The 27,628-nt window shown below is 48.0% G+C and overlaps 9 protein-coding genes across 9 annotated transcripts; 5 read left to right on the plus strand and 4 right to left on the minus strand.

The window, feature by feature from the left end:
- Window positions 1-165: 165 nt before the first annotated feature.
- JR316_0007825 (putative histidine kinase 1) lies at window positions 166-3,242 on the minus strand (the record flags this gene model as incomplete). The annotated part of the gene is made up of 14 exons (XM_047893547.1): window positions 166-262; window positions 318-351; window positions 430-447; window positions 515-1,357; window positions 1,429-1,779; window positions 1,851-1,886; window positions 1,954-2,258; window positions 2,321-2,460; window positions 2,522-2,629; window positions 2,723-2,762; window positions 2,835-2,856; window positions 2,942-3,040; window positions 3,108-3,132; window positions 3,234-3,242. 14 exons carry the CDS (start codon window positions 3,240-3,242, stop codon window positions 166-168), a joined length of 2,127 nt encoding a protein of 708 aa, XP_047746862.1.
- Window positions 3,243-3,285: 43 nt separating this feature from the next.
- JR316_0007826 (uncharacterized protein) lies at window positions 3,286-5,446 on the minus strand (the record flags this gene model as incomplete). Its single annotated transcript, XM_047893548.1, has 12 exons — window positions 3,286-3,351; window positions 3,415-3,465; window positions 3,528-3,559; window positions 3,616-3,645; window positions 3,695-3,738; window positions 3,809-3,888; window positions 3,944-4,019; window positions 4,070-4,093; window positions 4,143-4,220; window positions 4,273-4,301; window positions 4,354-4,482; window positions 4,547-5,446. The coding sequence occupies 12 exons, from the start codon at window positions 5,444-5,446 to the stop codon at window positions 3,286-3,288; spliced, it is 1,539 nt and encodes a 512-aa protein (XP_047746863.1).
- A 944-nt stretch (window positions 5,447-6,390) lies between these two features.
- Window positions 6,391-10,052, plus strand: JR316_0007827 (E3 ubiquitin-protein ligase SNT2; the record flags this gene model as incomplete). Its single annotated transcript, XM_047893549.1, has 15 exons — window positions 6,391-6,715; window positions 6,807-6,930; window positions 7,002-7,301; window positions 7,363-7,391; window positions 7,452-7,550; window positions 7,602-7,673; window positions 7,737-7,745; window positions 7,809-7,954; window positions 8,022-8,564; window positions 8,621-8,756; window positions 8,826-8,911; window positions 8,965-9,186; window positions 9,244-9,363; window positions 9,436-9,579; window positions 9,657-10,052. The coding sequence occupies 15 exons, from the start codon at window positions 6,391-6,393 to the stop codon at window positions 10,050-10,052; spliced, it is 2,751 nt and encodes a 916-aa protein (XP_047746864.1).
- Window positions 10,053-10,357: 305 nt separating this feature from the next.
- On the minus strand, window positions 10,358-15,509 carry JR316_0007828 (Ubiquitin carboxyl-terminal hydrolase 4; the record flags this gene model as incomplete). Its single annotated transcript, XM_047893550.1, has 12 exons — window positions 10,358-10,402; window positions 10,471-10,570; window positions 10,674-10,943; window positions 11,000-11,130; window positions 11,209-11,493; window positions 11,560-11,693; window positions 11,798-12,789; window positions 12,862-13,353; window positions 13,577-14,836; window positions 14,897-14,973; window positions 15,042-15,388; window positions 15,458-15,509. The coding sequence occupies 12 exons, from the start codon at window positions 15,507-15,509 to the stop codon at window positions 10,358-10,360; spliced, it is 4,185 nt and encodes a 1,394-aa protein (XP_047746865.1).
- A 715-nt stretch (window positions 15,510-16,224) lies between these two features.
- JR316_0007829 (uncharacterized protein) lies at window positions 16,225-17,241 on the plus strand (the record flags this gene model as incomplete). The annotated part of the gene is made up of 1 exon (XM_047893551.1): window positions 16,225-17,241. The coding sequence occupies one exon, from the start codon at window positions 16,225-16,227 to the stop codon at window positions 17,239-17,241; it is 1,017 nt and encodes a 338-aa protein (XP_047746866.1).
- Window positions 17,242-18,629: 1,388 nt separating this feature from the next.
- JR316_0007830 (uncharacterized protein) lies at window positions 18,630-19,949 on the plus strand (the record flags this gene model as incomplete). Its single annotated transcript, XM_047893552.1, has 3 exons — window positions 18,630-18,780; window positions 18,834-19,547; window positions 19,576-19,949. 3 exons carry the CDS (start codon window positions 18,630-18,632, stop codon window positions 19,947-19,949), a joined length of 1,239 nt encoding a protein of 412 aa, XP_047746867.1.
- Window positions 19,950-20,827: 878 nt separating this feature from the next.
- On the minus strand, window positions 20,828-22,798 carry JR316_0007831 (uncharacterized protein; the record flags this gene model as incomplete). Its single annotated transcript, XM_047893553.1, has 2 exons — window positions 20,828-22,602; window positions 22,651-22,798. The coding sequence occupies 2 exons, from the start codon at window positions 22,796-22,798 to the stop codon at window positions 20,828-20,830; spliced, it is 1,923 nt and encodes a 640-aa protein (XP_047746868.1).
- Window positions 22,799-24,061: 1,263 nt separating this feature from the next.
- Window positions 24,062-24,660, plus strand: JR316_0007832 (uncharacterized protein; the record flags this gene model as incomplete). The annotated part of the gene is made up of 3 exons (XM_047893554.1): window positions 24,062-24,254; window positions 24,309-24,425; window positions 24,500-24,660. 3 exons carry the CDS (start codon window positions 24,062-24,064, stop codon window positions 24,658-24,660), a joined length of 471 nt encoding a protein of 156 aa, XP_047746869.1.
- Window positions 24,661-25,370: 710 nt separating this feature from the next.
- Window positions 25,371-27,023, plus strand: JR316_0007833 (uncharacterized protein; the record flags this gene model as incomplete). Its single annotated transcript, XM_047893555.1, has 3 exons — window positions 25,371-25,521; window positions 25,582-25,962; window positions 26,020-27,023. 3 exons carry the CDS (start codon window positions 25,371-25,373, stop codon window positions 27,021-27,023), a joined length of 1,536 nt encoding a protein of 511 aa, XP_047746870.1.
- Between the last annotated feature and the right edge of the window lie 605 nt (window positions 27,024-27,628).

Genomic DNA, 27,628 nt, shown 5'->3' on the forward strand with positions numbered 1-27,628 from the left:
GATACCCTCCCATTAAAATAAAAAAAGGATCAGGAGGGAGCAAAAAAAGACGTTTACCCATGGATGAGATGACCAGACGAGCGTTATTTCGTTTGCTAACCACATAAACCCCGTAATTTTCGTATAGCATCAGATAGAAGAGAGCCCCATGAGTCCATGCCAAGATTATGGCGTTTTTCCCTCTTGAACACCTCTTCGTTTTTCATCAGCAAGAACTAATATGTCTCTGAGACTCCGTTCCAGAACTGGTTTCGTTAGTACACTACACATCCCGGTCAGCTGTCATAAAACATCAGAAATGAGATGGAAAGGCATACCGATCAACACCAGCCTCCAAATACTCCTCCTGATCTATATAAATAAAGAAGTATACATGAGCATTCACGTTCAAAGATAAGCTATCGCAACATTCATGCGAAATTGACGCACCAGAAAGTAGCGCATTTCCTGCAACAGGAACGATCACAAGGTATGAGCACAAGACCCTCGCCAGAATCAAAGCCAAAAAACTGACCTGTAACCCCAACGATAAAATCAGTCCTCCCCAACTCCCTCATCTTCTCCACCACCTTCAGCCCAGACATAACAGGCATCTGATTATCTAAAAACACAACCGCATATTTTCCCTCATCAAACACAGGCTGTTCCTGCTGCTGTTCTAGAATCGGGCCTGCATTGCCCGACGCATCGCTCGACGGCGTCGAGCCCAACGCAATTTTCTGCCCCAGAATCATCTCTAGTGCAACCTCGCCATTCTCTGCACACGACACCGTGCAACCTAGACGCGTCAGGATGCGCTTCATCAGTGTCCGCGTCAGCTGGTCATCGTCCACCACTAGCACAGGCATTCCTGGCTCGATGTTGAGAGCAGTAAATGAAGCTGACGGACTGCCGCGCATAAAGTTGCTGTCAAACATTTTCAAATTGTTGAATGACTTTGAGTCGCTCGAATGCTGAGAATAGCTCGAACCCGCAGATTCGGTCGGTAGTGGTTGCTGCCCGTCATTCTCCTCATCCATCGTAAACTTCTTGGGAGATGGCAGCTGGACATATGTCGGTCTCCGTATTGGCTGGATCCTCCCGCCCCCGCCGCCTTCTGAACTCGAAGGAATGGGTATTGTAAGATTAGGCCGTTCAGACGAACCCTCCGGAGACAAGGGCCGTTGCTTCGGTGTAACGCAATCAGACAACTCTTCTGGCGGTTTAGTCGGTACATCCTCAGGTATGGCTGCACTGCTAGAAGCACTCGCTTGCGAAGCGTCCACCGCTATTACACTATCTTTCGGCCGAGACGCGATTGTCGGGCTGGTCCCACGGCTATAGGCACGCTCCCGCAACACGAGTTCTACACGGCCGCCTACAATAACACAAATGTCATGAGAAAATAAGCATGGTTTCAATGATCAACAGGCGACAGGAAAGACATACCCTGCTCCATAATTCCCTGCATAGCAGCGTTCGACCGGGATGTCCTTGATATTTTTCTGGACCTTGATGCTTTGCGTGCAGCAGCATCGACCGCCATCGCCACACCGTCCGCGGAATCCGACAGATGGTTCATTCTCGCGCCGGTACGTTGCAGAGTGTCCAAGTCGGATGAACTCGATCCATCAGGCAGTTCAGGCGGTCCTGTTATGAACGTTTTCGTGCCGACTCCAAGAGGCAGCTCAACCCAGAACGTCGAGCCTTCACCGGTTTTCGACCGCACACCTAATCTTCCTCCGCTTAATTTGACAATTTGTCGAACAAGCGCCAAACCGAGACCTGTTCCTTTGCCGCCTAAAGTAAAAAGTATCCATAAATAAGTGTCCCGGTAATCGAAGTGTAATAAAATTTAACCGTGTACAAACCTTGTTGTCTTCCTTGCTCAGTTTGATTGAACGCAGCTATTCAAAAACAAACAAACCAAACTCAATACCCAAGCCAAGAACCTAAACATAGAATAGTACTCACAAAACAGTTTGCTCTGGGCCATATCTTGCGCTTTGATCCCATAGCCCGTATCCGACACCTCAATTCTAACTACAATCATCTCTAGCGGTGCTGGAGGCTTCCCATGCTGAATATTATGCTGGGTTAGATAATCTGTTGAAAGGGGCCGCTGGCTATTAGTAGCATCAGCGGCTGCTGCTGCTGCAACATTCAGCAGGTCCTCGCGCGGGTCCGCGAGTGGATCCGCGTCTGGTGGTATATTGGGCACGATAAGCTGCGTTTTGATAGATAGCTTCCCGCCAGAGGGCGTAAACTTGCATGCATTGCTGTTTTAACAGATACTTAACAACAATACTCCGAATTAACAATGAAGAATCCATTGACATACCTAGCAAGGTTGGTTATAATCTGCCGCAGCCGTGTCTCGTCGCCTGTGACCACCCCGTCCACATTTGGTGTTTCCTCAATGTGTTTCCGAATTGCCTCATTGGACTCGCCCATCGCCTTGTACGCTGCCTTCCTTGCAACCTTCACAAGTTACACGATAAGTCAACCTTTTAGCCGAATGTAGACAAATGGAGAAACCAACCAAATCAATATTAGGGTCAAGCTCCGTTTCGAATTTCAGCCCTCTTGCATCGGTCGCAAGCCGCAAGGGCACAAAAAGCGATCGCATGACCTGGTGGAATCCATACGGCTGCGCACACCAAGGAAAAAAGACCACGACAATGTCACAGGTCAGCTCAAACCCACCACGCCAAAAATAAAAGCGAGTGCAAGATCCACATACCCGTGAAGCGGACTCAAACTTGCCACTATCCATCCGATTGCTAAAACCGAAAGAGGTAGTCATTACATCATATACCCCCTCTTTCACCTCGCGATAACAAAAAAGGACTTACAAGTCCAGAACATCGTTCAAAACTAAAAGTCGCGAAGACAAGAAAATAAAATCATTTGGTTAGCAAGGAAGTACTTCGGACATGACCCTGTGAATAATATGACGTACCTTTAGACATCATGCTCAAACTGCCGCAAAGCGCGTGGAACTCAATTTCCTGGTCTTTAGCAACGCATCCCGACGCCTCCATGTTCTGAACCGCAAGGACTACAGAATCCATAAGTTTAGCAACGCAAAAAATAGATACCTCACATAGAAAAAAATAATAACTCACGCGCTGTGTTCAATGGTACTCGCACCTGTAATTATCCCAAGCAAAATTAGAAAAAAGCAAAAAAAAGCCTGACAGGCCGATGTCAAATAAACTTATCATGAAACACATAACTGCATCATAATTTACAATCAGCATTTCAATGTACGTGTTGACTGTCACAGGGAAAACGTTCATTGACTTACGAAGTGAGGCGCCGTTTCGAATCCGATGCCTTTCGTTCGTTGATCTGAGCCTTCTGAGTAGCCTAAAAATACATCAATGTCAGCAGGGTTGCACAAGTGAGTTCAGCACTCTAAAAAGAGTATACCTTAAACTGGATTTTTAGCTGATCCCGAAGCGTATATAGCCGTCTTTCAGACTAGAGGCCATTTGAATTGTTAAGAAGACCCAATGACCAAACCCCAACGGAACAAAACTCACGCTTTCCCGAACGTAATGTACGTAAATTAAAACTGCGTCACTTGTCAGCTGGAATGAAGTACGGCAGGAGCACAGGATGTCGACTTACATGTCTGAAAGAAGAAAAAGTTGATCATGCCTAAGGGAACTCGTAAGCGTATATACGAAAGATTTTGATAAATGCATACTTCGGCCCCATGTATTTCGGTGCGGTATAATAGCTATCGACGCGCTATGAATAGCATCGGTTTTCAGATCCCATTTGAAAAGGCATGTGGGACAGAAGGAAAAATGTGACTCACAACAGCATGAAGATAAGTGCACCCAAAGCCGCTGGAAATCGATTGAGCTTAAGCCCAAAGAGTGCAATGGTTTGCAACGCCTGGATAAAACACAATCAGCTCCACAGAACGTGGCTAGAGGGTGAAATTACGGACCGAAGTATAATAAAATGTAGCCATGAAGTCCCGGTTCTGGCAATTGGGGTGTGCGGTATAGAATCCACAGACGATACTTGGCGAAGATAAGCCAGGGAAAAAGAAGAGAATCTCCCAAAAACATACATAAAAATGACTTGATAAAACGACCTAGAATTCTGGTTAGGATTAGCACAAAGAAGTTTGCGGGTGTACGAACCAACACCATATTGAAACAACTAGGAATATTTGGTAAAAATAAGGCCGATCTCGCGGCCAGTCATACATCACCATAAACCTAGTAGAATATGAGCAAAACAGTACGTGTGTAAATTTAGCAGAATACTCACACAATGGGCAAGCTCAGGAACGGTGCCACCTGGGAGAAGTACAATCAGTGTTGATTTCACCGTTGAGAAAGATGGACGTACGCCAAAGTAAAACACTTTATCGAGCTTTGCTATGGGGTTATGAGGAATGAAGATGCATCCCAGTACCCAGTTGCAGATGAGCCACAGAGATGCCCAGAGTGCCAAAGATTTCTTGAGGAACCAGCTTTCCTACATTGTCATATCGGAAAATGAGACCAACGTTTACAAACTAACGGCGGAGGAATCAACGCACCTGGGCATAATGCTGCTCTGCTTTATCGTCGAGAAAGCGCGAACTAAATATCTCCATAAACAATGGCCAAGCGCGATATCGCATGAAAGTGATAGGCATGGAGAGACTCCAGAACTTGTCGTCTGCGATACTCTCATGATCACTGTTCCCTCGGTCTGGAGGGTGGCTGGTTGTCTTCTCCGGACTTCCTCCATGCTCGGAATGGGATATTGAACTCTTGATTTCCTCTGACCAGTTACGATCGACCACGACCTCATCCACATAGTCGGAGGTTTCAGCACTTTCCAACCTCCGAGTAAAGTTGCTCTCAACAGCACTCTCGCCGAAGAGCGAACTGCTGTCGGGCGCAGTACCGGTGCCGATGCGTTTTTTGAAGCTCGCCCAGTGAACGCTAAGTCCCTTGACACGGGCAGTCTTTTTGTTTTTTCGACGAGCCTTGGAGTTGGAAGAAGAGAGGCTCTGTACTGCAGGTGGAGGAAGGGTATCTATTGCAGTAGAGGTGGTTGGGGTATTCATCGAAGGGACTGGAGAGGCCTGGGTATTCTTCTCGGCACTGAGTTCGAGGGAGGACTTGGTATAGTGATCCTCAGTCCATTGAGGAGGGGTATTCGATGAGAGAAATTGGGCAAACCACTTTAGCATCGAGGGTAGCAGAGTGCTTGACCCCAGAGCGGCGTTGTGGATGTCGTACAAGTTGACGAGACACCCCTTGTGAATGTGCTCGCCAAGGAATATCCATGACCGATCAGGGTCTCCGCCGCCCGGCAAATCCTGACTAAGCGGCAGCTCATTGGCTTGTGCCTGTCTCCAATATGCCGAGCCCTCATTGACCCCGGACTCGAGACGTTCATAAAACTCAATGCTCGCCACAGAGTTCGATTCGAATGGGATCACCTTCATTTAGCTAGCCGTCTGAAAGCATACCAGACACACTATGCCCTTTTCTTCTGCCATCTGCTGCCTCGCCAATCATTGTGCCCGAACACGTAGGCGCTTGAGGGGCCCGAAAAGCAATAAACCTTCCACAAACAGCTCTTCAGATACGGTCATGGATTTGCCGTTCCGTTGCTGTCTGTATAACCGGTCTCGTTCCCATTGTCGAGGCGAAACCTTTTGAGATAGAAGCACCTCCATTATTAGCAGTATGCCCCATACACACTGTTGGTATCCTGTCTGGTGGGATTTATCATCAGCAGGGTATTGGCCCTGTGGCACATGTCTATTCTTGGTGGAAGTGTACTACTGTGCCCAATCCCCACTTTGCCTGTAATCTGATTAAAGTGGCCGATTTCTTGCCAAAATTCAGTGCACGTTGCGATGATGGGATCTAGTGTATGACATGGATTCCGCGCACTAAATAAAATACATAGAGGACATAGAGTCATGACAGACCCGACTTTGATCGAAAGCAGGCCATATAGCGGTGCAGTGTTGAGACGAGGTTTGCGTTGATGGGCACTGTCGGAGTATGAATCTCTCTTGTTTCCCCTCCTCCACCTTCCTCTCCAGATCAATCTCTTCCATCATCCTTGTATTCTCCCTTCCTCCCACATAATATTACGCCTCATCTAAATTTTGATTCCTGCATATTTGCCACAATACCGATACTCTCCCTATTTTTCCTGTCTCCGCTGGGTATTTGAAGCTCAGCGACGCTCAATTGCCACTCATGTCCCACCCCGTTTATCTCAAAAACGGAGATTTGGTCAAAGTCAATGGTAAATTCGTGCTTCTGCTGCTTCAACAAATGCATTCCAACCACTAACCTATTTTTCCAAGACCATGTATACTGTTCGCCTAGTTGGGATTCCCGCGACGGGACCCCCTACTCTGTTGCGAGAATAATGCAATTCTTGCCCCCTGAGGACGCACCAAAAGGTCTAGAAGGCATGAATTATTTGTACACCCGAGTCCGTCTCGCCTGGTATTATCGTCCCAGCGATGTGAGCGACCGCCCAGTGGCGGACCCTCGTCTGCTACTCGCAGCCATATATTCGGAAGTGTGCGACATCAATCAACTACGCGCCAAGTGCCACGTGGTCCACAGAGACAAAATTTCCGACTTGTCTGGCTGGAAGAAACGACCAGACAGATTCTACTTTAATCGCCTCTTTGACCCATACATAAAGAAAGAGTTTGAGGTCATTCCTTCCCATGACGTCCGCAACCGTAAGCACCCTTTTTGCCAATTTCTTTCTTTCCAATTTGTGCCATTAATTACCTAATCATGAATAATCCCGATCCACCCACACTCCTCCAGTCCCTGACCATATACGGGACGTCCTCATCTCGCGCTACGAATATGTTGTTGCAGAAAAAGAGGTCATTCCAGACCTCACAGACACTATCCGACTGTGTGATACATGCCAGGTATGGTGTCCAAGGTAAATCCCAGCTTACAGACCCCTTCGCAACCGTACATAAAGCTTAATCGCGACCTCTACTCCATTGCTAGCGCCGACTCTGTCCGCTGCGACCGATGCAAGAAATATTTCCATATGAAATGTGTCCAACCTCCGCTCATCGCCAAACCATCTCGTGGATATGGCTGGACCTGTGCCCCTTGCTCGCGGAAGCATGAGGAACAGGTCGACAGCCATGAGCTCCGACATGCTACCCCCGTCCAAGTAAAGATCAAATCCAACGCTCCAGCAGCTAGAGGACGAGGCCGACCACGCAAGGACAAATCTCTTGCCGAGAAAGAGGAAAACCTTCCCGTGAAGCATTTCAATATGTGGCCTTTCAGATATTTCGGGTGTGTTCCACTTCAGTGCATATGCATCCCCTTCGGTACTGACAGTGCCATTTTCCAATAGACAACATACAGTCGCAGAGGATACTCTAGGTGCGTATGATACGATGGGCGGCATATCGGGCAGAGTTGAAGGCGCTCTTTCTTAATTAGACCCCGAAGATCTCATCTTTCCCCGAACTGCATCTCGTGTTGGCCCCAAATACCAAGCCAATGTTCCCTTGGACCCACAACCCTTCAATCCTCCACCAGGTAAAGAGGTTTTTTTGCCGCTTTATTTGTAGTTATTAACATACTTTACAGACATGGAAGAGCGAGGGTTGGATAATACAGTCGAGGTTTTGGGTATTTTCAGCAACCTTACCGAGTCCGAATGTGCGTGTTCGGCTATTTAAAACGTATTACGTAATAACTAAATTACCCCACTCCTTTTTTTAGTGGCCGAAGGTTAGCCTTTTAACCTCTTACCTCTGGGTTTTGTTGAGTTCTCAACTAACGCGAGTAATGCAGCGGAGGAGATCAAAGATCGTCTTACAAAAGACCCAAAGATCCGCTCCAGCGTGGACTGGCTTACAGAAGTGGTCAAGAAATTATCTGAGGCGATCATGGAGGGAACCATGAGCAGCGTCAAATTGACTCCGATGCATCAAGAAAAGGTACGTTTCTCATACTCAACAACACACTGCACTTTTTCTTACATCACTCAATCTCACATTGCTGTAGTGGAAGAAGTACGAAACCCCCGTTACCGACAAAGAATGGAACCGGGAAGAAGTCGTCGCCTTCGAAGATGCCATCCAACAACACGGTGCCGAGCTACGCGCCGTGCGCGACGAAGTCGTCTCACGCAGCATGCCCGAAGTCGTGCGCTTCTACGGACACTGGAAAGCCGAGAAACTGGGCGAAGAAACCCGCAGACGTAAGGCTGCCGGCCCGCCTGCCAAACCTGTGCGATTGCAGTACAAGACGCCTGCGGAGGCGAACGACGGGCAGCGCGTCGGGCACGCGGACGACGAGTCGTCGATCATCGCGCAGCCGTCCAAGACGCCGAGCTGTGGCGCGTGCCGGACGCGCGAGAGTAAGATGTGGTGGAAGGCCCCCAAAGGCCTTCCAACGAACATTCTGTGTGATAATTGCGGCACGAACTGGAGGAAATATGCGGATTTGAATGTGCGGCCGTTGCGTGAGGAGTCGGTGCCTACGACGAAGACGCGCGAGAAGAGGGAGGGTACGCCGTTGGCTGGGCCATCGACGAAACGGCCTCGAGTACGTTTCAGTACCATGTTATACAGTTTCTGTGGTTTTCACCTGTTGCTTTCCAGACAAGCATATCTGCGCAATCGACACCACCGCCTGTTATCACAATCGCGCCTCAGAACCGATGCCTTGGGTGCCAAAGAACGGGTCCGCCAGGAAAAGTGCTCAAATGCAAACAATGTCAATTCCGTGTACATGCGGGTAAGATTTTGTTTTTTACAATACATTTGTCGTCAACTATCATTAATTATGACTTCATTTTTCAAAAAGGATCATGCGGCGCGGTCCTCGATTCAACGACAGATGCTTGGGTATGCGAACTCTGCGAGAACGAGGAAACTCTGGAAGCTTCGATAGTAAGCACCAGCTTAATCCCATTTTACTTACCTCTAATCATATCTACTCCCAGAATCCCGACTGCTTGCTCTGCCCGCGTTCTGCGCCCGAAGACAGACGAAAGAAGCCGTGGCCGCCAGCGGACAACTTTCTACGCGCCTGCAAACCAACGGAGAGTCAAGGATGGGTGCACGTTCTATGCGCTGTTTTCACGCCTGAACTCTCTTTCACGGACCCATCTCGGCTGCGGCTGGTCGAGGGGGTCAACACCGTTGTCCGCCACAAATGGACTACCGTAAGTTGTCTTCTTCCATCCCTGTACTATCTAGAAATGAATACCGATTTTAACCAGAGATGCTGCTTGTGTGGAGAAACGGAAGGTGCCGCCATTCGCTGCAGCGACTGCATCAAAGAATTCCATCCGTCCTGTGCGTGGAAGCAGGGGCATAAGTTTGGGTTTGAGATCCAACCGGTGCGTTATCAACATTTCTAAGCCTCAAAGTCTACACTACTAACTGGCCGATTTCTTTTTCGTTTTTTTCAGGTGAAGAGTAGTCGGCGAGATACGACAATCACTGTCAATTTCAAAGGCGAAACAGGATGCATGAACGCTATCGTTTCATGCAAAGATCACGATCATAGCAAACGCGACATCTATGACATCTGCGAGACCAACGAAGGCGGCGAGGTATGTTCACAATGTGCTTGTTTATCCCAGTTCTTTGCTAAAAAAACATCTTATTTTTCCTCATTCTTCCTCTACAGACTGCACTGCAAGTGTACTGCCGGTCGTACAAGCAGGCGCCAGTCGGACAAGCACACGCTTTGCTGCGCAAGGCCCGCAGACTCGACACCATCCTCAGCCTCCGCAACGACGTCCAATTCGGCGGCAGCACCACGTACTACCACCACCTTCCGATGATCATCCCCACTGAACCCGAACCCGTATGTAGACGGTGCCACTCCCAGTTCTCGCCCGCGTTTTACCGCATCCCCAGCGCAGCGGCCAAGGGCGAGAACGCACTGCCTGGGCTGGAGGGCTTCGAGGGCGACTGGATGTGCCATCAGTGCAAATTCACGTGGAGCGAGAGCTTGAATACGGCGGCTGCTTCCCCGGCGGCGGCGCCTGTGGTATCAGCACCATCACCTATGGTGATGTGATGTTGCATGTGTATTTTGTATGGCATGGACGGACACGACGCGACATAACATGTCAATGCTTCGATACGTGTACTGTGTGGCGAATGATTAGCTATAAAGTACATATCCTTGAGTGGGTTCCTACTGTGAAAAAAGAGGGGTTATGCGAAGGGTAGTATACAAATGGCTTGGGGATAAAACAGCTACATCGACGTTGCAGGTTGGGTCAGAGTCAGGAGGGCAGGTATGGGTAAATACGAAGTGGGCAGAATGAGAGAAATAGAGAGATAGAAAGGGGGAAAATATGAGAATAAACTAGTTGTACTCTAGGGTCGAACGCGTTTGTAAAACAGGACATATGCCTTTTGGTTCTACATAGAATAAACGGGTTGTATTAGATTCGGTGAAATTATTATTTTATTATTTTGATACGACGTACCACTACTTGTTTGGGATCCACTGGTTTGACGCTACTGTCGTCGCAGTACATCCATCCTCCTCGTGAGGCAATGAAAGCGGTATCTATTCGCAGCGCAAGCCTTAAGTCAAACCCAAAAATAACCCAAAGATAAACAGGAAAGAGACATACAATGCCCACTACTAAGGAAACCATAATGATTCGTCACACCGTACAAGTCATACCGATACGGTGGTAGCTGCGTCCGGGGGTCGTCCAGCGACAATGGCTGCCCGCCATTCAACTGCGACCGATCCGCATCAGGCGCAAGCGGTGGCGGCATATAATTCGTCAAATCCAAGCTCTTCATCGGGAAATCAACAAACGTGTCGACTTTGTCGGAGAACCGGCCGTTCGCCTCAAAGCGCTTCAGATGGATCATCAGTATCGGCGGCAGACGGGCGAGCGAGAGTTTTTTCGAGGCGCGTCGTTTGGTTTTGCATTTCGGGCAGTCCCTTGGGTCATGTAAGTAAACAATAATGCCATGTAAGAGGCATCCAATTTGACATACCAAGCGTCATCCTTCTCCAACACCTCCTCGTTGAAGAAGGCATCCAGACATTTTTCAATTGGCACCTTGCCGCTCCTGGCGTGGGGTATAGGGAGTTGCAAAATCGAAAACACATTATAAGTAGTAGATGTCTACATGCAACCCACCATCACCATCGATCAGACATCCTTCTTCCAATCATTCAAAATTGAACAAAATAAAGAACATACCGTATGACACGTCAAACACTCCAGCCTATTCCTAAACTGTCCCTGGAAAAAGTCCACGATGAGACTATCGTTACGGGAGCGCCACGCCCTCCACTCGCGGTCGCTTGCGATCTGCGGCGGGAGCCGCTCGAGCTCTGCCTCCTCCTCCGGCGACGGGGTATACGTCGGCTTGGCGATGATGCGGTTCAGATCCTCATGGATGCCGTCGATGAGGAAGCTCAGGAACTCTTGCGAGTCGTGCTGCTCAGAACCTTTATACTGCGACTTGAGCTGACATATTGATTGCTGGATGATGAATACGGGATGTAAGCACGTGGGGGAAAGGAGAGTCAGGCAAGAGATAGAACGAACCCGGAAATCAGTCGGCACAATGTACGACGAATCACCACCCCACATCTCATGCAGCAGCTTGGCGAACACGCCCGTCAGTTTGCCTTTGGTGCCCAACGGGTTGGTATAATTAACCGCGCTCTTCCATCGGCCCTCTATCATCATCATCATCATCAAACGCAAAAGCAAAAAGGCAAAAAAAAACTCATTAGCCAAAAAGCTTTTTTTCAAAAACACTCACAAATCAAAAATTACGCACCAGTGAAAAACCTCGAGAACGGTACCGTCGCATTCAAACATTGAATCGGGGCATTCATATAACACGTATTACCCAAATTCTTCAAACCAGACGTGCCCACATTCACTTCGGGCCAGTAGGCAACCGGATAGTCTGACGCGATGCGCGGCGGCTTCGGCCCGCCCAGCACCAGTGCGCTCGTGCTGCCGTTGACACTCCCATTCGCATACAGACCACCAGTGCCAGAACCGCTGAGGCTCGACCCCGTGATCTGCTGTACCCGCGGCCGGTTGTCCTGCCGCTCCGACGGCGGCGCGGCAACGGGAGGCGGGCGCGGGATGGTCACGTTCGGCGGCGGTGACGCGAGCCCCATGCGGCCCATGCCCATACCAGTCAACCCAGCACTGCCCATGCCGCTGATACTCATTCCACCCATACCCGCACTCAAATCCGGGTAATCGATCTGCATCGGCGCTCTCGCATTGCTGCTCCCACCGCCAGTCGAAAACGACAGAGCCTCCTGCGACTGGTCGATGTAGTCACTCCGCCGGCGCGACAGCGATGGGTTAATAGACGCCTGCGGCGGCGACGCAATGTCATACTGGTACTGTGACGGGTACGCGTAAGGCGACGGCGACGGCACGGACGTTGGCGGAGGCGAGATGAACGGGTTCGTGGACGTGATATTCGCGCTCGTCACCACACCAGCACTCGAGACCGTGACCGGCGAGGGTGAGTACCCGCCCGATGCAGATACAGGCGGCGATGAAATGTGTCTCGCGAACTGGGGGTACGAGATCGTTGATGTCGACGTCGATGTTGAAGCGGATACGGACACCGACCCAGGAACCGTGGTACCCATCCCGCTCGCAGAGGAGGAGGGGCCATCGTTCAAGCTCCTCGAGAACGAGATGGAGCCCGAACTCGGGCGGAGCATCGCTGGGCGTCTCTGCAGATTTTTGTCCCCTCGGTCTGACCCACTAGCACCATTGTATCCCGTGTCAGCAGGTGCTCTGTTTACCATTTGTCAGTTAGCTCTCTTTTAACCTTCCGTGTATTTTATTTTTCGCAAAAGAAGTACGAACCGTGTGTGCCCCGACTGATCTACCGACATTGACACGCGATGTTGCTGCTGCTGCTGTTGCGGCGGCGTCCACACTTCATGCTGCTGCTGGCCCGTCATATTCACCGCAACACCTCCACTTGAATAGCTCTGCGCCACACCCACAGGCTTCGTTGGAACCGGCTTCTGAATATCCATACCAACCCCTCCTGCACCCGGAGGAGTACTCCCACTGCCCCTAATCAGACCAACCTCGCCAATCTCGCGCTTCCACGCCTCGAGCCCACCAACAAGCATCATCGGCATACGCTTTAGCACCTTCCTAAACGCGCGCTCGAAGATCACGCGCACGAGGATGCCCAGCGGCGAGTCATGCGATGAGGATGAGGAGGCGAAGGACGTGGAGGATGCATCGTACACGGCGACGAGATCGAATTTGTCGCGGTTCGCGAAGAGGGAGAGCTCCTGTTTCGGGCCGATGACCATGGATTGCTCAAGCGCTTCTGCGTCGACACTGCATCAATGACGAGGACGTAGAAATTTGGTCAGTAATCAGTAAAAGAATGTACGCTCAGGATATTTTTAATAAGCAAAAAGAAAATAGATAGGGGTACATTTCAAATCAACCAATCCAATCACGCTAATTCCCAGAGCAAACAACAAGGCATACCGCAATCCACAGAACCACACCAAGAAACAAAAATAAAAACAAAAAAGAAAGGAAGAAAGTCACTCACCCATCGCGCATCAACACACTAGGTTCCACACATACCACCGCATTCGCCCTGATATGCTCACGGTCAAACTCCTCCCTCGTCCTCACATCCACCACCAGCACATTATGGTCCTGCAAATACATCTGCAGCTCGCGTGGGAACGCCGTGTTGCGCACAGGTATAGGGGTCCGCGGTTTCCCGCTCCCGCTTCCACTGGCGTTCGTAGTTGGCGTTCCGTTCGTGCTGGTGCTGCTGATCCCGTTCGACAGCCCAGACGGGCGATGCGGTGCTGTCGACCTGTTATTCACCATCGGGTACCCCCCTCCACCTCCACCACCACTCCCACCTCCACCCGAAGGTGACGGCGGCCGACTCGACATGGCGAACACCGCGGTCGGCGAGATGGGCGTGCTCGACGGACGCTCGATCGGCACAGTAAAGTTGCGGAACGCAGCGAGGGGTGAAGGCGAGGTTGGTTCGTTGCTGCTGCTGTTGCGGAATTCCTTGGAGGGTTTGCTAGGTAGCGACGGGACGGCGGGGAGGTTGGCATAGGCTGATGTCGACGTCGATGTTGAGGTATTAGATTTGGGAGACCCGGACGCTCCAGCACCAGGCAGCCCGCTTGGAACAGAGGGCAGCGTCGCTAGCGCACTGTTAAATGCCGGATCCTCATCCAGCTCGTCGATTGACGGGAATGCCTGATTGAATCCCGAGATCTCCTTGTCGTAATTGTAGCTGCCATAGCTACTGCTCCCGCTACCACCACCGGTGCTACTACTACTGTAGCTCCGACCGATGCTACTGCTGGCACTGGTACTCGGATAACTGCTTTTGAGCACGGACGAGGTTGTGGGCGACGAGCTGGGTGTAGATAGCGGGGATGGCGGGCCGAATGAATTGGGGTTAACGAGGGCATGGATGGACTGTGAAGACGTTGATGTAGATGCTGAGATGGAAGGGGAAAGCGGAGGTGCGTTAGCGTTAGCGTTAGTGTAATAGTTACTGCTGCTGCTACTTGAGCTTGCGTTGGCAGCGGAATTGCTCCCGCTAAAGCTGCTGGCATATGGAGACTGCGGAACTGACGGGAAGTGCGGAGACGCAGCGGGGGGCGTTGGTAGGTTGATGCTATTATTGTGACTATGGTTGGTGCTGCTGTGGTTGCTGGAGCTGGTGTAGCTGTCCCGATCGCGTAACTTGGTTGGGCCGAGCGAGAGCCCGTTGTCCTGTAGTGCGCGCAGGCGATCCGCGATGGATGCGCCTACCGGTTGCTCCTTTGCCTCACTGCATTGAATATATCATGATAAACGAAATAGAAAGCATGGGACGAGAGTGGACACGCACGCAGCCTGAGCTTTTTCGATGGCTTTCAGCTTTTCCTCGACAGCATTCGTGCGGGCACTGATATCACGGGCATCGTTCTGTCATCGTCACCATACACATAAGCGGATCTCAGAATGTACATAGAATACAAGCGAACGGTACGCACCGCAAGCAGGTCGTTTAGCTCCCTCCTGATCGTGCTGTTCTTGCCCTTGGACTCCTGGATGTACTCTGGCGAATCCATGGCCATCTTGGCGAGGGTCGCAGCTTTGATGTATGATCCCAGCGCCGCCCGCAGGTCGCCCTTGGCCTCGTAGTCCTTTGCAAGCAGAACCTGGGTGCGCGAGCTCCGGATGAGGGTCACGGCGGAGAAACCGCGCGCCTCCTTGTGGACGCCCTCCTTTGCCTTGTTCTTGATGTCCGCAACGGAGATGGGACTGTCCGCATAGCCTGGACCACCGCTGGTGCTGCTGTTGGGAAGCCTTTGGCCGTTTGCAGTAGATGAAGTGGGAGCTGAAGAGACAGAGACGGATGAAGAGACGGATGAAGACTTGTGGTGGCCGTTGTGTGACATCCACTTACTGTGGGAGGGGGCAGAGGGCGGGTTGTTGGGGAGGAGGGCAACCCCGGGCATGAAGTGGTCTGTGGCGAACGAATAGATAGGACTGAATGGCGGAGTCTATGGTCTAGTCAATAAGATAGTCTGCCAGGAGTAGCAAGTTAACACGATGTGAATCAGCTCTCTACAACTCCCAATCCATCCCTTATGTAAGCACCTGCTGCGAACATGCCATTTGTTTTTTTCCGCTTGGCTTCATTTTCTATTTGCCTGTCATTTCTGTCTCCGGACACTGCGCTCGACCCTTTGCTCAGTCTTTTCATGACGCAATGATATGTGAGGGTCAAGGGTTAGCTCAGGTTCAGAACGTAACATCATACTATCCCCAATCAGTCGTCTTCTTTTCATCGTTATCGCCTGCGTGTTCAGCAGACTTTGCAGATCATTGCTTTGTTCAGAAAGATATGCAAGTAGCGAGTCCTACTCATTGGCAAGTATCTTACTACTAGGAAGCAGAAAGTCGTCGAGTAGGTGTTTATAAAAATATCACTCGGAAGTCTCCCGAATCAAACAATAAAAGCTGTGTTTACAGTTCAGTCATGCCATGAAGTTGCACTGCATCCCCCCAGGCCTCAGAACACATGGATTTAACCCAGTCGTAGTTTTTCAATCCATCCTACCTTTCAAATACATCTCATCTTAACTATGCAAGCAGAAACGACATTCTTCAATCATGCAAGCAACGTCGTGGTCAATGGAGGCAGCTTCACTGCAGTGTCCAAACCACCACATGCTAACTCAGGCAAAAGTGCGCTACAGAACAACTATATTCCTCCAGGAAAAATTGGTAAAGATGGTATGTGTCGACGATAGAACTCGTGTAAACCCCCTTGTATACAAATTTCCTTTAGACGTACTGGCTATCCTTCACAACCACAGTGCTTTAGCTGGTCTACTCGACGCCAAGGAACGGTTCGACGCACCCAAATGTGATCCATCTACGCGAATCGGAATTATCAAAAAGCTCACAAATTGGGTTGAATCCGAGAGTCAATCATTGCCATCTTCTCTGTTGTGGCTGCACGGTCCAGCAGGAGTAGGGAAATCGGCATTAATGCAGCAATTGGGGCTCATCATGCAAGAAAAAGGCAACCACGCTGCGAGTTACTTCTTTTCACGCACCGCCGTTGGACGAAGCGATGGAAATTCTCTGATCGTCACTTTGGCATACCAGCTCGCTATGAACTTTCCACCCATTCGTGCGCACATTGCCAGTAACCTGAATAAAAATCCGGGTATCTTTTCATTGTCGAACAAAGTGAAGATGCAATTGCTTGTTGTCGATCCAATCGATAAATTGTGCGCGACTAGTTTCTGGAAGCGTTTCTTTCGCGAGCGTTTCTTGAGATTGCGGTCCACGATGCAGATTCCAAGACTTGTCATAGTAGACGGTTTGGACGAATGCGACAATCAGGATATCCAATCCGACATTCTGTTACTCGTTGCCCATGCCATTTCCCAGCTTCGTCTCCCACTTCGTTTCATCATCGCAAGTCGTCCAGAGGCACACCTGTTATCTTCATTCAACAATTCGATATTTGACAAGATATCCTATACGCACATTAATCTAGGAGAAGACGGGGACGCTGAACATGACATCTTTCTTTTTTTAACCAAAGAATTCAAGGAAATTCGATTAAACCATCCCTTAGGCAGGCTCCTTCCTGACCCTTGGCCAACGCCTGCTCAAATGGATACGCTCGTAATGAATCTTCAGGAGGATTTATATATCCTGCGACGGTGCTGAAATACATAAAATCTCCATACCTTAGACCAGACGAGTGTCTCAAGGTGATCCTTGGACTATCCTCCATCCCTTCTAGTGATCGTCCATATGCACAGCTGGATGATCTTTATTCCCACATATTCAATTCCGCCCACGAAGCTCACAAGACATCCGTCAGACTTATTTTTAGTGTCCTTGCAATTCCCAGCACAGAACATTATTCAAAAACGACCATCTCACCTTCTCTCCTGAACAAATATCTTTCCTTTTCTCCCGGCCACGTTGAACAAGTGTTACAAAATTTCCTTTGTTTGGTTGACCTGCAAGGGGAAGACGATCCTGTGAAATTGCATCACGCTTCTCTGTCGGATTTTCTTCTCGATCCAAAAAGGTCTGGAGAATTCTGCGTGGACTTTGGACTTGTTCATAAAGCTCTGGCAGATGGATATGTTCCACGACTACTTTCTGGCTCCTTTGCCTGTATTCCAGCACACGAATCTTTTGTGGGCTCTGCAGAGTTAAGATTACTGTATGATATGGCATTGAACCACTGTCAGCGCGCATTTGAAAACGGTATGCCCTTCCATGAGGCATATGCGCCTTTGGATAAAGCCCATCACAGTATTATACCTTGGGCCCACTTACTAACGGTATATAAAAATCCGCTCAAAATCGGCCTGGATGTATCTTCCTTTAGGCCACATGAAAACTTTCAACGATATTTATATTTAGTTCCTATCCTTTTTGAAGACCATGTGAAGCCCCGATCCGGGCAGCGGACCTGCAAGGCGCGCCCTTCATTAGTCGACTTCCTCATGGACTACTCACGCTCGGGATTGAAACTGGAGCCCCTCGACAAAGACGACGATACATGGCATTTTGTAAAAGGTTAAATTTCAACCGATTTAGATACCCATTCAACAAATGAAAAGTGACACTACCCCTTTGCGTCTTCGGCCCTTTTGTATCGAAGGATTTCCATGTCGGTAATTATATTGGTGGTGTTGAGAGATCGTCAACCCACTCTCTCAAAAAACCCGTTTTACCACACCTATTTGTTGCACGCAATTTGTACAAAGTTCTACGAACGACTCAACTTCAACAATGCAAAAAACGAGATACTAGAATGAGGGCTGGATGAGTGCCGCCAATGAGTGTCCAGGATGTTATGGGTCAAGGGTAGCATTGCTTGAAGAGCTATAGCTTTATTATACGTATCAGCGCAGCCATTAGGTGTTGATAAAAATATTACCCAGAAGTCTCCCGACTCATCAAACACTAAGGCTATGTGTTTATAGTTCAGTCATGCCATGATTGCACTGCATCCCCTAAGGCCTCAGAATACATGGCTGTAACCCAGTTGTAGCTTCTCAATCTATCCTACCTTTCAAATCCATCCCATCTCAACTATGCAAGCAGAAACGACATTCTTCAATCATGCAAGCAACGTCGTGGTCAATGGAGGCAGCTTCAGCGCAGTGTCCAAACAACTACATACTCACTTAGGCAGCAGTGCGCTACAGAACAACTATATTCCGCCAGGAAAAATTGGTAAAGATGGTAAGTGTCAACGATAGAAATCGCGTAAACCACCTTTTATACAATTTCTTTAGACGTACTGGCTATCCTTCACAACCACAGTGCTTTAGCTGGTCTACTCGACGCCAAGGAACGGTTCGACGCACCCAAATGTGATCCATCTACGCGAATCGGAATTATCAAAAAGCTCACAAATTGGGTTGAATCCGAGAGTCAATCATTGCCATCTTCTCTGTTGTGGCTGCACGGTCCAGCAGGAGTAGGGAAATCGGCATTAATGCAGCAATTGGGGCTCATCATGCAAGAAAAAGGCAACCACGCTGCGAGTTTCTTCTTTTCACGCACCGCCGTTGGACGAAGCGATGGAAATTCTCTGATCGTCACTTTGGCATACCAGCTCGCTATGAACTTTCCACCCATTCGTGCGCACATTGCCAGTAACCTGAATAAAAACCCGGGTATCTTTTCATTGTCGAACAAAGTGAAGATGCAATTGCTTGTTGTCGATCCAATCGATAAATTGTGCGCGACTAGTTTCTGGAAGCCTTTCATTCGCGAGCATTTCTCGAGATTGCAGATTCCAAGACTTGTCATAGTAGACGGTTTAGACGAATGCGACAATCAGGATATTCAATCCGACATTCTGTTACTCGTTGCCCATGCCATTTCCAAGCTTCGTCTCCCACTTCGTTTCATCATCGCAAGTCGTCCTGAGGCACACCTATTATCTTCATTCAACAACTCGATATTTGACAAGATACTCTATAGGCTTAATCTAGGAGCCGATGGTGATGTTAAACATCTTTCTTTTTTTAGCTAAAGAATTCAAGGAAATTCGATTAAACCATCCCTTAGGCAGGCACCTTCCTGACCCTTGGCCAACGACTGCACAAATAAGCACACTTGTAATGAAATCTTCAGGAGGATTCGTATATCCTGCGACGGTGCTGAAGTACATAAAGTCTCCATACCTTCGACCAGACGAATGTCTCAAGGTGATCCTTGGCCTATCCTCCACCCCTTCTAGTGATTGTCCATATGCACAGCTGGATGATCTTTATTCCCATATATTCAATTCTGCCCACGAAGCCCACAAAACATCCGTCAAACTTATCTTTAGTGTTCTTGCAGTTCCCAGCACACAACAATATTCAAAGACAATCATCTCACCTGCTCTCCTAAACACATAATCTTTCGTTTTCTCCCGGCCACGTTGAACAAGTGTTGCAAAATTTCCTTTCTTTGGTTGATCTGCGAGGGGAACACGATCCCATAAAATTGCATCACGCTTCTCTGTCCGATTTTCTTATCGATCCAAAAAGGTCTGGAGAATTTTGCGCGGACTTCAGACTTGTTCATAAATCTCTGGCAGATGGATGTCTTCCACAACTACTTTCTGGCTCCTTTCCATCACACGGTTCTTTTGTGGGCTCGGAAGAGTTAAGATTCCTATATGACATGGCGTTGAACCACTGTCAGCGCGCCTCTGAAACCAATATGCCCCTCCATGAGGCATATGCGCCTTTGGATAAAGTCCATCGTAAGGTTTTATCTTGGACCCCTTATTTATCGGTATATAAGAACCTGCCGGGCATCTTTCTGGATGCATATTCCTTTAAGCTCGACATTATCTTTAGCGTAGATTCACATCTGGTTCCTATTCTTTTTGACGAATATAGGAGGACCCAACCTGAGTGGTCAATCTGCAACGCACGCCCTCCATTATCCGACTTCCTCATGGACTACTCACGCTCGGGATTGAAACTGGAGCCCCTCGACAAAGACGAGGATATATGGCATTTTATGAAAGGTTAGATTTCAACCGGTTTATATACTCATTCAAGAGAGGGGGGAGGAACACCCGCCTTTTTGTCATCGGCCCTGGCAGGGGGAACACGCTTGCGGCTAGAACTTGGAGTAATATTATTTACCTTTTTGCAATTGTAATGTCATTTCATTGGGATAACGCCTCGTATCAATGATTTCATACTCAGGCGGGATGTGAGTACAGGCCGAGTATACAGTATCAGCATAGACAGCTAAAATGTGTCAACAAATGTCCAAGATGTTATAGGTCAACGGGTATTGCTTGAAAAGGTATAGCGCGGCAATCCTGGGGAAGCTCTCCGGTGAGTATCTGCAAGCCAGAGCGCGATTGGTCCATGAGGAATTTGTATAACGGTGGCTTTGCAGTGCAGACCACTCTGACGTTGGCTTCTTCCCGAAATTCGTCGAAAAGACATAAAATGCTACGGAAATCTGTGATATTATGGCGATTTAACTCCCATTGCAGCTGAACTTTGGGGGAGTCTATGCATTTGAATAAAAAGGGAGCGAACGGTATAACGAGGCCGTGTAACTTATCCAACTGAGCATAGGCTTCGTAGAAGGGGATACCGTTTTTGAATGCAAACTCACTATGTTCTGCGGCAAGATCGTAGCAATGGTGAGGTCCCAATGGCATTATTGATTGTTCGACTTGTATACCACCACTCTGTCCGTCTTGCATACATTGCAATCCCAGGGTACTGTATCCACGCGCTAGAGCCTTATGAGCAAGTCCCAAGTCAGCGCAAAATTCCCCGGAGCGTTTTATATCGAGAAGAAAATCAGAAAGGGATGCATGAAGTAGTTTGATGGGGCGTTGGGCGCCTTGTAGGCTGACTAGACACAGAAAATTTCCTAGCACTTGCTCGACGTGGCCCAAAGGAAAAAAGAGGAGTTTGTCAAGAAGAGCAGGTGTTGCGAAGTTTCCTAAATTGTCATATTCTGTCCGAGGAATTACAAGGATACTGAAGAGTAGTTTTATAGACTCTTTGTGAGCATCGTGAGCGGAGTTGAAGATATAAGAGTATAGATCATCCAACTGAGCATAGGGACGGTCACTAGTGGGGATAGAGCATAAGCCAAGGATCACCTTGAGACACTCGTCTGGTCTAAGATAAGGAGACTTTATGTACTTCAACACCGTTGTAGGATAAATGAACCCTCCTGATGACTTCATCACGAGCGTATCAATTTGAGCAGATGTTGGCCAAGGATTGGGGAGATGCTTGCCTAGAGGATGAGTTGATCGAAGTTCCTTGAATTCCTTGGTTAGAAAAAGAAGAACGTCACGTTCGGCATCCACGTCTGCCCCTAGATTAATGTGTGTATACGGTATCTTGTCAAATATCGAATTGTTGAATGAAGATATCAGGTGCGCCTCTGGACGACTTGCAATGATGATACGAAGTGGGAGATGAAGTTCGTTAATGGCGTGCGCAATAAGTAATAGAATGTCACATTGAATATCTTTGTTGTCGCATTCATCCAAGCCATCGATTATTATCAGACGTGGTGGCTTTGAGGTTTTCGTCGAAAAAAGATGTCGAAATATTTTTTTCTTGCCGCGCAATTTATTGATTGGGTCAATAATCAATAACTGCAATTTCTTTTTGTTGGTCAATGAAAAGATACCCGGATTGCGCTTCAGGTTCTTTGCAATGTGAGAGCGGATGGGTGGAAAGTTCATAGCCAGTTGGTAGGCCAAAGTGACGATTAAAGAGTTTCCATTATTGCGTCCCGTGGAGGTCCGAGAAAAGAAAAAGCTCGCAGCGTGTTCGTTTTTTTCCTGCATGAGGAGTCCCAATTGTTGCATTAAGGCTGATTTCCCTACCCCTGCAGGACCATGGAGCCACAACAGAGAAGACGACAATGATTTCCTCTCGGATTTGACCCACTTTGTTAGCCTTTCGATGATCGCAAGTCGTGTAGATGGGTCGCATTTGGGCGCATCAAATCGTTCCTCGGCGTCGAGAAGACCCGCCAGAGCACTGTGATTGTGAAGAACGGCCACTACGTCTAAAGGAAATTACAAACACAGAATTGATGCTTTATGTGCACGCTCACCATCACGGTGTATTTTCCCTGCCGGTGCATTGTATTTACTGTGCACTGCCGTTCTGTTGTCCTGTGGAGGATTGGCCAGTGGTTGATGTGATGCGGTAAAGTTGCCTCCATTGACCACGACGTTACTTGCATTGTTGAAGAAAGACATACGTTTTACAGCTGAGGGGTGATAGTTGAGTTAGTACATGAGTTTCAAAATGTAGAAGCCTAGGGTTGTAGACAAGTCGAAGAATCGCCTTAGGAGCAGTGCGCGTGCCAGTGGCGATGCGCGAGCACAGCAGAAGGTGGCAAGAACTGTAAATAGCCTCAGAACTGCGGTCAGCCAATAGAAACCTTGTGACCTCATGATTTAATATCGATAGGCACATTGGCACATCGCATTGACGAGGGAAGGAAGCGCCTGGCTGCGGAAGTTGGCAAATCTCTGGTTGATTCTATCGCGCACTGAACAAATATTTCAAGCTCAGACAGAACTCAGACGCGGCAAATAACGACCATTGAAAACACTTCGAAACATTTCGAAACACAATTTGGCAAAAGTGATTGTCTTGAATTTCCTGAGGTGACCCGTCATTTAGAGGCTTGGAGAAATGATAGATCTATGCAATCTGATTCTTTTCAAGCAGAAGTTTATCGGCCTCTTGAAACCACGTTTACCGCAGCATATGAAATGCTTGGAAGCACACTAGTGCGGTATCATACACATTGGCAGAGACTAGTAGAGACATGAAGGGAGTATAAGGCCACAAAGAAAGCCAGGAATGGGATCACTAAGCGTAATCGCTGTAGATTTGCGCTATCATCGCACCTCAAAATTATGATCGGCTATCAGCATAGTCATATAGTGGCACTGACTGCATAAAGCCGCATACCGTTAGGTTAACATTGGACGAAAATTGGCAAACGACAATCACCACTATATCAAGTTAGTACGTCACATATCAGTTCAAATCATGTATCTTCCGGGGGTGCTTAAACCACGTTCTGACGGTCCAACTTATGAAGACATGTATTTTATAGTTCATACATAGACGATTTTAGATAGACGATTTTAAAGAGAATAACAAGTATATGGTCATTAGAGAGTAAGAAAGTGTCCACAACTAGACCAGGAATGCAAAGAATTTAAGCCAGAGACATTTTACGGGCTACATGTAAAAATGAAAATGGAGACTTTCGGCATAAGGTAGAATCTACATTGACGAGGTCAAACGCTACGTCCATGTATGCTCGCTTAGAGTTTGCGTCAATGCTAAAGATGATAGATGAGGCTTCTTTGTGACAGTAAGCAAACTTGCCAGACCATGAAATATGGAGAAGCAAAAGTATATAACGCAAGTTCCATGTAACTACCTAGCACCCCACCAGTTACAGCAAATCCTACAGCTTCAATTATCAATTCTCTCTCAGAATGTTTAAGTCTACGTACATTGTAGCTCTCGCTGTGCTTGCTGTTTCAAACTACGGCACCCTTGCTAGCCCGATTGTTCAACCAAGCGTTATCCATCATCATCATCATCACCACCACCATAACACTAGTAGAGCCGTGCGCCCGACACCTACGGTACAGGCAACTACAACCCATGAAGCGGCTTTGGCAGAAGGTGCTCATCAATAGTGACAATGATATATGCCATCTCGCTCACTATTGCAATTAGCCACGCAGAAAAATCTCAAAAGAGACGCTGGGAATGTTCCAGGAGGGAACACTGAATTAACTGCTTCAAAGGACTACAGTAAGACAATTATGCCGCCAGCTAAGACAGCTAAAAAATGTGAGTCTTTCTTCTACCAACGGTACATGATCATGTCTTTCTCAAATATTCATTTTTCAACTCAATTGTTTTAGCCACAAATGATATCCAAAATACAGCGCGTTTGTTTTCACATGGAGCAATGCAAGCCGGAGCCAATTTCCGAGATGGAGCTATCGCAACTGGAAGTCAAATCCTAGGTGCGGGTGCCAACATGTTCAGTGGAGGCGCTAATGAGGGGGCCTTGAATGTTTAAAAGTTTTTAATTTGAATGGGGTAGGCAAATACCTTGAATGAGCTCAAGTACTTCGTCGAAAAGCTGTAGGTCATATGTACATCAATGGAGAAAATATTAAAAAAACATGTACCGTTTATGCTTGTAAAATTTGACAGTTGAATCTGAAATTAGATACACGGAGTACTGGTCATGATCATGATCATTGTGATGTCAATCCTTGTTGATTTGATGTGACAAAGGGCTCGACAACTAGAACTCTGTACTGACATTCACATCTATGATATACCATTGACCCAGTATATGTGCTAAGAGATAATGCTGGCAAGCATTCTACTCTTGTTCATTGATTTTCCCTTTGCGGCAAGCATCACGTGGGAACAATGATGTCACACTTTCGCTGGTTTCCTGGTTGCAACTTGGTTGCAACTCCTGCCCATCACTGCCATGTATACACGGAACTTTCATATTTGCAGAAACGAGAACATTCATTTGTCACATCAAGTGATAAGACCCAGAGCTCTTTGTCATATCAGTCAGCCGTGTCCAAAATGGTCGTGGGTCACCCTTTAATCAAGACACTCCATCAACGCTCGCGGCGCTTTGCCAGCTATCACACTTTGTCAGTCTGATATCGCTGCGCTTGGGCGGTGCAGGGCACCGCTGAGCAAACACTTTGACCCTCTCTTATAGACCATATTACCTGTGGTGTTTAGCATTGGTCCTATGTGATGCCCGCTCGCAATCATCCTCATCCTCAGCCCAGTCGGGAGGTCATCGCCAAGAACAACGATATCCAATTCAGTTCCACAGGTTGGAAGACCACCCATCATGGAGGGAATAGCACAACAGGGAAAGCTAGCCTGTCCTATACATTTTTTGGTCAGTGATCGCTATTACACGTATACTATCCTCGATGATAATGTTTATTTGCGTGAAAAGGTTCCAAGGTCCAGATATATGGAAAAATCAACCAAGACAACCGAAGTGTCAGTCCGACCTTGGTTTGCGCTCTAGATGGGCAGCAATTTAACTCTAACAACACAAATCATGCAACGAATGATGATGACCGTCTCTGCGAGTGGCACTCCGATGCACAAGCCGGCTCTCATACAGTGATGTTGAACTTTACTGACAATGGCGGAGACAGTCTTCGCTTCGAGCGTATACTTTATCGACCGGATCCCACTATACCTTTGAATGACGTTACGATTTATGTGCCCCATTCAGATCCTGCAATACGCTACGAAGGTGACTGGAAGCAAGTCAATGGTAGTCACATCGCAACAAATGGGCAAGCAAACATATCTTTTTCTTTTATTGGTGAGTTGTGAATTAGATCTCACAAATGACGACGCATTTGGTTACATTACGCCATAGGAAGCAGTCTTCAGTGGTTCTGTGATACACCTTCCACTACGAACAATTCGCTTAACCAATCCATTCAATTTTCTCTCGATTCTAGCCAAACATTCCGGCCAGTGGATCGAGACTCCAACGACGGTGATAAGTCACCTCGAAGGTCATTCTTCAAAATTCCAGATCTTGGATCCGGCCAGCATAACATTACAATTTTCACTAAAGGATTTTCAAATTTAACGCTTTCGCATCTAGTGCTGCTCAATTCCGAAATACAAGCCAGCACTAGCGGTATTCTCTCATCACCCCTCCCATCTTCAACTTCATCAGACAACACCCTCCCGTCTTCCACCCCATCAGAGACCTCAGACCATAAACACAAAAAACAGGATCACGATCATCACTCTAGCCAAATGTCATTCAAAGAGAAAATGGTGATAGGGTTTGTTGTAGGAGGTCTGTCACTTTTTTTCCTTGCATTGTACACCTACTTGTTCTGTCGACGGCGACGGCGACGCAACCGGATGAACGGATGCAAGTGCGAAGAAAAAAATACAGGAATGCCCAAAGTCTCGAAACGAGGTCATCAGGCAACCACCACCCTGCCTGCGATATTCTCACACGAATACCCATTCGCACGGCAATCTCCAGCGCAACTTCGCAGCAACCAACGCCAAGTCAACGCCTCGAAAAAGCGTCTGACGGTATCTTCATCATCGACGGCAGCCAACACCCTCTTCCAAGTCGCCCCGCTCAGCGCGTTGCCGACGAAGAGCGAGCCCGACACTCCGAGAACCAACCGTCCGAACGTTGCTCGTTTTTTCCGGTTCAGCCGTTTTAGCGAGACTTCGCGGTGGACGACGTCGAGCTCCCTTACGCTTCTGCCGTCGCCGAAGCGGCCTTTTGTGGCTTTGCCGGACGACGATGACCAGACGGTGGTCATGGGTTACAGGCCTGGAACCAACAGGGTGGTTCAAAGCCACAGTCGCCCCCCTGAGCCACTTCCGCCATATCCTGGACGTTAGAATGTATGTATGTATGTATATTGAACATTAACTTTACTCTCTTTCTATCCGACCTTCGTTTTCGTTGTATCCCCTGATGTATATATATATCTCTATCTTTTGCGTCTTTTTCTTCCATTCTAGTTGTAGTATACCAGCGCTGTTGCACACACCCCGCAACCACTCATTTCGATACCCTCCATCATCAACATCATCAACACAACCATCTTTTATATCACCCTTCGTTCATTCACGCAGTCCAGCCATACACAGATACACACTAAAGTAAAGCTTAGCACGTTCAATTTTAGAAAAAAATTTCTTTTTTGAATTCCGGACCACGCAGCAAACTTCTGCAAGAATGCTCGTTGTTGATCTTTTTGGTCGTCCGTCGTTCAGGTGTAGACTAGACTAGACTGATCAGCTGCCAGCCATTGTTTTGGCATTTCACTAAGTATAATAATCATGGAGATTCAAACCCATTTACGGGTTTAAAGTTCAGGGTGCTAGGGACCTGGCGGTGGGCACGGGATATTACTAGTATTGACGGTGTACATAGTACAGTAATAGTTTTTTGGCCCTTTATCTGAGCAACCCGTACGTAGTTAGCTCACATTTTCCCAATG

The sequence above is a fragment of the Psilocybe cubensis genome, chromosome 7 (assembly GCF_017499595.1).
Source record: "Psilocybe cubensis strain MGC-MH-2018 chromosome 7, whole genome shotgun sequence".
NCBI classification, from domain to species: domain Eukaryota; kingdom Fungi; phylum Basidiomycota; class Agaricomycetes; order Agaricales; family Agrocybaceae; genus Psilocybe; species Psilocybe cubensis.